We start from the raw sequence: 8,708 nt of genomic DNA, 5'->3' as shown, positions 1-8,708 counted from the left end.
CGGCGACTTGAACATTTTGGTCAAGTTTTATTTTATTTTATTTTATTTATTCAGTAGTGCATTCATTGTTGGCTGGCCGTGTAACCTTTGGCCCTCATCTTAGGCTGGCCATGCAACCTTTGGCCCTTTTTTTGTACAGACCTAGAGCAATGTCACGCGCTGCACGTATGTCGTAAGTTATAACGTCACTCTTAAGATTTTGGAACGGTCTCCAAACGAATTACCGGTGGATTTCAAATTGCTGCACATAGGGTTAAACGACGCCTACAGATTGACTAAAACCTCTTTCAAAACAAAATCGTGAATATTTACGTGTCATCGGTTTTTCTGCTTTCTCTTAAAAATATCGAAAACATACGAAAATTGTGTCATTATATTTAGAACATCGTCTATTTTTGATCAACCAATCGCGTGTCTTCATTTGACAAATTAAGTACCATAATGGTTTTACCTCGCCAATGAATATAACAGCCTATTGGCTATCAGCTTCGCTGCTATCGTGGAGTCTAAAATTAGTTCGTAGAACAAAACAAAGCGTGACGTATAGGTCGTGAGTCACCACACAGCTAACAGAGAGAGAGAGAGAGATGCTGAGATGCTGAATTAATTTTAAAAAAAAGACATCAATCATTTAAACCTGTTTAGGTAATTTGTTTTCAAAACTATATATTAAAAATAGCGATTGTTTTATTACTTTTAACAAGCAATAGTTTCTTAACCTCACCAGCGGTAAATCTATCTGAATTAAAATTACACGTTCAAGAATTGTTTTTAACGTTGGACTCCTATATTTAGCCCAGATTTTGGCCACAGGCAATATGACCCCGTTTGTTCATTTCGCTCATTTTCCTTTCGCTCTAGTTTTGTCTAGTATCCGGAAATTTGTACCTGTGTGTTGGGATATTCATAAACCGTGTCAAACAATTTGTGAATTAAAATCATTGCTGAGAACATCCACATTACTGAGGTCGAATAAACCAGACAAACCAATGTCCTCTGCCATGCTGCCACACTCAAAAAGGCTACGTGCGTACACGTTGGAAATGATATCGCAAATACTTTAAACAGCGCGAAATAATCAGCAGCAACCTCGATACGTTCATATTAACTGACATCGCTCGCTTCGCTCCTTCTTAACCACTAACATTTATCGTAATATGAACTAAATTACTACACATTCCCTTTAGTTTGTACTCCAGGTATCGGTTTCAAAAACAAAAAGCAAGAAGGATATAAAAAGATGCACAAAATGCATTTCATTGGTCAATTTATAATTTCTAACCTCATTGTTGAGAATATTGTGCACGAATGCCGTAGCTATGACGATGAGAGCTCTTAATTCTGGTTCTGATACTGTGAGATTGACAATAATTTTATGCTCCATTTCTCAACTGTCTTGTTTCAAATTTAGCACACATAATATTTATACGGAATATTCCACGCCTTACAGCTCACACGCTTACAGAATATATCGCTGCCAGAGGCCGTTTGACCCTAGGGTCATCCTGACCTTGGTACATCCTCGTAGCTCATAAAATTGTACGCGCACGTTGATTGTCTTCTACCGTATATCTATTAGCAAAGTATTGAACTCAAGACAAATTAAAGTGGTAAAGAACCTGGCTGTGTTTTGGAGGCTCCGAGGCTCTTCATTGTGACCTCATCAGCATATCGTGACGCAAGGTACGTGTCACCTTGTAACGGATGAGAGCAGAACTTTATTAATAAGTAAATCTCAGGCCCACACATAGAAATATGACAACTGCTACAATATTATAAAGCGACGTCACTAACACAGCGATACAAACCAACTCACATGTCAACATTTACAATCAGGGTAAGAATAAACATTCGGACGTAATGTCAGATCATTTGGGCACTTAAATGTAACATTGTTATGACTCTCCTGGAGTGTACACAAGTTGTAAGATAGAAAAATACTATATCATCGTGGAATATGAAAAATGTCGGCTTCCACCCAAGTATTGGGTTTTATTTGATTTTAATGACGAATCATCACTACAGACGTCCTTTGACCTCGTGTACTCCTTGATGGTAAAGATGTGCGGCGGTCTGGGTCGTCGTCGGAATTATCTGACGGTTTATTGGAATGTTCTGCTGGTTCTTTCTCTATTGGTTTATCTTAAGTTCTGCAGGTTTTCTCGACAATATTCTTCGGAGACCGTTTTCTACATTTTCTGCTATAATTAGCGGTGTCACCTGCTGCATGTGGACATTACCTTCCACGATGCTGGCTTCAGATTTGACATCTTTGGTTAAAACGGTTCAAGTTGCAACAAATGTTTGTTTGTCCTCCTCAACGTCATCTCTAACGTCGCTTTTTTCTTTCTTCAGAATTTATCTACAAGACCTGAGAGGTTTGTGCGCCTTCGGCCTTCTTATCGTCATTGTAAATTAGCAAAGGACAACGGTACACGCTATTGTTGCTCTTTCTGCTACGTCTAATAATTTGGTTAAAATCAAGAAAATTATCTTTGACTATTTTACCAGCCACGCTTAATTTCGCTGGAAACTGACTGGTTTCTTTTGACTGTTGATACTTCGTTTTCATAAGTTTTAGCTCACTAAAAATTATTTCCATGCATCTGGAATTTCTTTCAGATAATCGCGATTAAAGGTAAGTTCGGTGGCCCTCTTTTTGAAAGCATTTGATGACATCTATTCAACATCCTGATAATCACGCAAGGCTGTTATCATTGGTTTGTGTGTCTCACTTCAGCATCGTCAACCATCGTCAAAATAATTGATACAGCCAAAAGATGTCGCATACTTTATGCTGTATAATATCGCAAATTGGAGATTAGTGTAATCAAAATATGATCAAATATTAACAGTAACTTCAAAACAATGTAATGATAAAACACACACACACACACACACACACACACACACACACACACACTATGATACAGGTTAGAATTTTTTTAATTCATACTCTACGGAGTGTCGAACTGAGTTCGAAACTTCTTTTTAGCTATGTGATATATTAAATAAATACAATATTTTTTAAAATATGTTTTTAAATTATTTTTTTAAAATTCAGTCGAAATTACCTACTCAAAAGCTAATTAATATCCAAAGCATGTGTTCTTTCTTTCTTTGTACCTCTTTAAAGAATCAACAACTATATCACCATATGGCCCCCATTACTGAGTATTATTTCTCAAAACCATATATTCCTAGACACGCTGATTTGTTTACTTAAGATTTATCTGATGGAATTTAATTTTTACTCCTTCCGGAGTCACATGGGCATTATTTGTGGCAATTTAATCCAGGTCCCGATGGCGTGGCACGTGGCATTTATTATGTGTGTCTATAAACCGTCTACGCTTCACCGCAAACCGCTAGCGTTGACAAAAGGAACCCACTGAACTGTTTAGATTACATGAAGAGTCCTCTGATTGGTTGAGACTGGATAACGCATATGAATACTCAACACTTGGCAGGCCAGGAGTATAAATACCCATTCACTGAACTATGCGACCAAACTGTTCCATTTTTACACAAAGTAAAGAAGTTGTGGAAGTATAATCATTGCCTATAATACGGTGAATCGGATTTAATTCAAAATGTATGACGTACAGCCAAGAGATTCACAGACTGCCGGAATTTCTATAAGAAAAGTAAACATCTCTCTCTCTCTCTCTCTCTCTCAAGACGCATTTTTCTGTTTGTTATTTAACATAGAGTTCGTGTGCATAGTTTCTTCGTGAATAGTACAAGGTGATGCTCACAACTATTTTAATGATTGTCACCTTTATCAGTAATTATTATTATTGGTAGGCACCGTAGCTCAGTTGGAAGAACGTTTGCCTTGTAATCCAAGGTTCGCGGGTTAAGTGCCCCAGCAGAGTTAGTGTCTTTGTGACAGACTTATTTTTCCCATTTCCATGGCATAGTGTCATTCTTATCCGTGCATAAAGTGCCGCCGCCAATTCTTCTTCTTCTTCTTCTTCTTTTTGTTCTTCTTCTTCTTTTTATTATTATTATTATTATTAGTAGTAGTAGGAGTAGTAACGCGTTTCGGTTCAGGAATGCAGAATAGGCCCTGCACGTTCTCCCGCATGTCATAACAGGTTACTCACAGAGGCAACATTTTTGCCTTAGAGTGCGTTCCATGATGATTAGCTGAGTTCTTTGTCATTAATGCTATCTTTTAATTTATATGCAGTTGGATTTTTGTTATCTTTTGTGGGTTTTTTTTTTTGTTGTTGTTGTTGAGGACACATAAACTTTTTGTAAAACAAGGCCTGGACTGTACTGGATGCTTTTATACCCTGTTCATAAAAAACAATCATACATACAATCATACACTCATACATACATACATACGTGCGTGCATCCATCCATCCATCCATAAAACAAAGCCTGGACTGTACTGGATGCTTTTATACCCTGTTCATAAAAACAATCATACATACAATCATACACTCATACATACATACGTACGTGCGTGCATCCATCCATCCATCCATCCATCCATACATACATATATATTGTTAGTAGTATTATTGACCGTTCCGGTGGTCGCCGGTTCGATCCCCGGCCGACCAAAGACTTATAAAAAAGTACTAGCTGCTGCCTCACCTGGCGCTCAGCATTAAGAGGTTAGTGTTAGGACTGTCAAGACTCAAGATAATGTGACTGGGTGGGGAATCACTATAAACTGTCACACTGCCGACATCGTAGCGATATGTCTGACATTTGTTTTAAAGCTACGTTAAAAATCCAAATTGCACACACACATTATTATTAGTGGTATTAGCATGTCAGTAGTGTATGGGGGCGCACCATACACTACTCGTGTCGCTGATAATGTTGTAATATTAGGCGTCATGCAATGTATTACTAGCAATAAGCAAGTACTACGTTGTGAGAAATACTATTATTTTCAAATTATGCTCCTTTAATTACCAGTGTCGTATTTTCTTTAGATCAAGAAGCCATTAATAGAGAAGAAGAGACGTGATCGAATCAATAAATGTTTGGCCGAGCTGAAGACTTTACTCTTGAAAGATCTTCAACACACGGTAAGCAAATCACAGGTTTATTTATTTATTTGTTCATAGCGCTAGCATGCCATTTGTATGGTATTTCTATTTAACTTCATATATTTTAGAAAAGTAATATATTTAAATTACTTACATTTACTTAACGACGAAACAACTGACAAAAGGAAAGAAGATATTTAAAACATTTGGTCTGATAGTCTTTATTTAAAGTACATATATGCTACAACTTCCATACAATAAACAAAATCTTTACACTAAAACGAAATTCAACACTTTGATATATGAAATGTTTTTCTTTTAGAAATTTAATTAACAAGAAAGTTACAAATTCTTTCAAACTTTGTAGAGTTCTGGCCACCCATGTGGAAATTACTCGGGGAAAACGCTTGGCTGCATCATAATGTATTTTTCAGCAGATAAAAAAATACTTGCAGAGTGGCATACTGTATGAGAAGTTTGATGTCAGAAAAAATGAATACTGAAAAAAATGGACCGAACATAAATTGGAAAATCGTCAAATCGTCTGTTTTTAAACATGTAACCCAACAAAAATAAATCACTTAAGCCCTTGGTTGAAGTAAGGGAAGTAGTCCAAATCTGGATCACAGTGCCTCGAACGAATTACCTCCCTTGAATCTAAACCGTTTTTCCTCATTTTTGTTATTCCTTTTTATCTTCCTGAAGCGAATCGGATTTTGCCTTAAGATTTTTAGATGCATAAAAAGTTGCTTATGTATAATTATTGCTTGGAAAATATTATTTAACCATTTCTACTTATATTTTACTCTAGCCGTCACACACACACATATGCAAATACAATAAACTGACAACGGACAGTGCAAAACTAGTATCTAATTGGCCTGAGCTTTTTCGACTCTTAATTAGTCAGTTTATTTCATTTATCTGAATCCCTGGCACACGTAATCCCTTGTTGGATCCAGTGCACTTGAAAGGACTGTTATTCGCCATATGATTTATATTGCTACGCTGTAAATCATCTCTTACAATCTGATGCATTGGGGTCCATTTATCTAGTACGTGTGTTTTGCTTGTCGTCTTAGAATTCAGTGGGATTAATGAACATTTGTATTGTTAATTTCGACATGATATCATCCGTGGCATTCAACCAATCTAACACCGCTGAATCGTCCGAGTGGGCGATTGATCCTTTTAGCCTGCTATTTTTGTTTTAAACCTAAATATTTATAACTAATAACACGCCGAAATGATTCATTTTGAGAAATTCAGTGATGACGACATTAGATACTTGTTAGGCGAGGTGAAGGATAAGAACCGGATAAGCCACGTTTTCCCCTGCCGGAACCGTACGTTAAGCTTAGTGTAGCGCTTATGCCGAAATTAGTTATTCCTATTTTTAAAGGGATTGCTCTCTTTCTCTCTCTCAGAACAAATATGATCCTTGAATCATTTTCATTCATTTGCAGGGCACACAAAAATCCCGATTGGATAAAGCAGACGTATTGGAGCTAACCGTGAAATATCTTCAAACAGTTCAAAGGAATCAAATAAGTGCTGCAATAGCAAGTGACCCCATTGCTGCGGTTAAGTATGAAAGTGGATTTCAGGACTGTACCCAAGAAACCATGCGATATCTTAAATTCCAAGATGGACGAAACAACCTCGCTAAAAGACTTGAGAATCATTTGAAAGAGACTGTTACAGACGTTCTGCATGCCAGGGAAGACCCTAATCATGTTAATGAACAATCCACTCCTCTGAGAGTTGTAGGTTCCCACTTCAGACAGAATCATTCCATGATTTTTCAACCGATCAGTCCCCCGATTTCAGCTTTCCGAGAAGCAACTCCATTTTCCCTACAAAACAAGTCACGTGATGTCAGACCGTCGTCATCCATAAATCGAGACAAATCCAAGTCATTTAGGTGTTCATTTTCAGCACGCGTAAATGAAGTTGTTGTTCCATGTAGACTTGAAAGTGTATGGAGACCATGGTGAATTTGTACACTACAAATAACAAACTTATATTTCATGTTGCAGTGTATATAAATGGTCCAAAAATAGTAACATGCTAAATAAGCTATCTCAATAAGACAGTCTCAAGTTACTCGCACATGCGCACTGATGTGAAAATATTTCATTTTACTGTTTAAGACGGCGAAATGTGTGTGTGTGTGAGAGAGAGAGAGAGAGAGAGAGTCCGACCAATACGTTAAGATCTGAGTTCATGTCACTGCCACATGTATCACAAATGTGTTCATTGATGTTGGTGCATGTACTACCTTGTTTTCAATATGTAATTTGTGAAGAGAAAATCAATGCATATTTTTTTTTCTTCGGAGATATAAGTAAGAAGATATTAATATGATTAAGAAAGTGATTTCTAGATCTACGTTTTTCACTGACAAGGGAAAGAAAGTTAATTCACAATGAAGTCGTGACTTCAAGAAATGTATTTCTGTCTCGCCTGCGAAGGCAATAGCCAGTGGAGCACGATATTGACTATGTCATAATCTTGCGTTGTACTTGACACCTAGTTCACCAAAGAAAAAGCTTGACTCAAACTGAATTCCGATAGCCAGCCATCTGATTGCTTAAGAAGGAATTATTTAGGTGCTTCAACTTTGACCAGTCATCATTCATTGTAATAAGTAGAGGTTTATACATTAAGACCAGTCATCATTCGGTCAGTCATTATTCATTGTAATATGTACAGGCTTATACATTAAGACCAGTCATCATTCGGTCAATCATTATTCATTGTAATATGTACAGGCTTATACATTAAGATCAGCCATCATTCGGTCAGTCATTATTCATTGTAATATGTACAGGCTTATACATTAGATCAGTCATCATTCATTGTAATAAGTAGAGGTTTATACATTAAGACCAGTCATCATTCGGCCAGTCATTATTCATTGTAATATGTACAGGCTTATACATTAAGACCAGTCATCATTCGGTCAATCATTATTCATTGTAATATGTATAGGCTTATACATTAAGACCAGTCATCATTCGATCAGTCATCATTCATTGTAATAAGTAGAGGTTTATACATTAAGACCAGTCATCATTCGGTCAGTCATCATTCACTGTAATAAGTACAAGCTTACACATTAAGACCAGTCATCATTCATTGTAATAAGTACAAGCTTATACATTAAGACCAGTCCTCATTCGTTGTCATAAGTACAGGCTTATACATTTAGATAAATTGATAAAACTGGATCATGGTACGACAAGTCTCCGCCATCAACAAAAGTTCCTGTTAAAATTACAAAATTCGACGTAAGCCGTGTTGTATTTTATATGGTTGTATTGAAAATTTTTAAATTATATAGTGCTGTGATAATTGATCTGTGATAAATAATAAATAAATGTCGATACATTTTATGGTGTCTTGAATGCTTCAATTCTGTCTATCTTAAGTTGTACCCCCTTTCATTTCATACGATGAAGAAACCGTATGTATGTCTGTTTGTCTCAGGGTAAGAATATTTTTCTTTCCATCTCTGTAAAAAAAATCTCCCAAAAAACAAAGCAACAAAACAACAACACAACGACCTGTTTCCTGCCGTATTGACTTGTGGCTTTTTTCATAACACGTGATCTTTCTATTTCTCTTAAAATTAATTCAAACTATTACATACATATACGAACGCATTTACGCACATACATACACACATAC

The 8,708-nt window shown here is 36.5% G+C and overlaps 1 protein-coding gene across 1 annotated transcript; it reads left to right on the top strand.

The window, feature by feature from the left end:
* Window positions 1-3,487: 3,487 nt before the first annotated feature.
* On the top strand, window positions 3,488-8,402 carry LOC149781569 (protein deadpan-like). Its single transcript, XM_089935610.1, has 3 exons — window positions 3,488-3,647; window positions 4,959-5,054; window positions 6,482-8,402. Exons 1-3 carry the CDS (start codon window positions 3,594-3,596, stop codon window positions 7,010-7,012), a joined length of 681 nt encoding a protein of 226 aa, XP_089791736.1. The 5' UTR covers window positions 3,488-3,593; the 3' UTR covers window positions 7,013-8,402.
* The last annotated feature ends 306 nt before the right edge of the window (window positions 8,403-8,708 follow it).

This window comes from Sinohyriopsis cumingii, chromosome 15 (assembly GCF_028554795.1).
Source record: "Sinohyriopsis cumingii isolate HCF-2022 chromosome 15, ASM2855479v2, whole genome shotgun sequence".
Lineage (NCBI taxonomy): Eukaryota > Metazoa > Mollusca > Bivalvia > Unionida > Unionidae > Sinohyriopsis > Sinohyriopsis cumingii.
The sequence above is the reverse complement of the archived record's forward strand: the minus strand, read 5'-3'. Positions and strand labels throughout refer to the sequence as shown.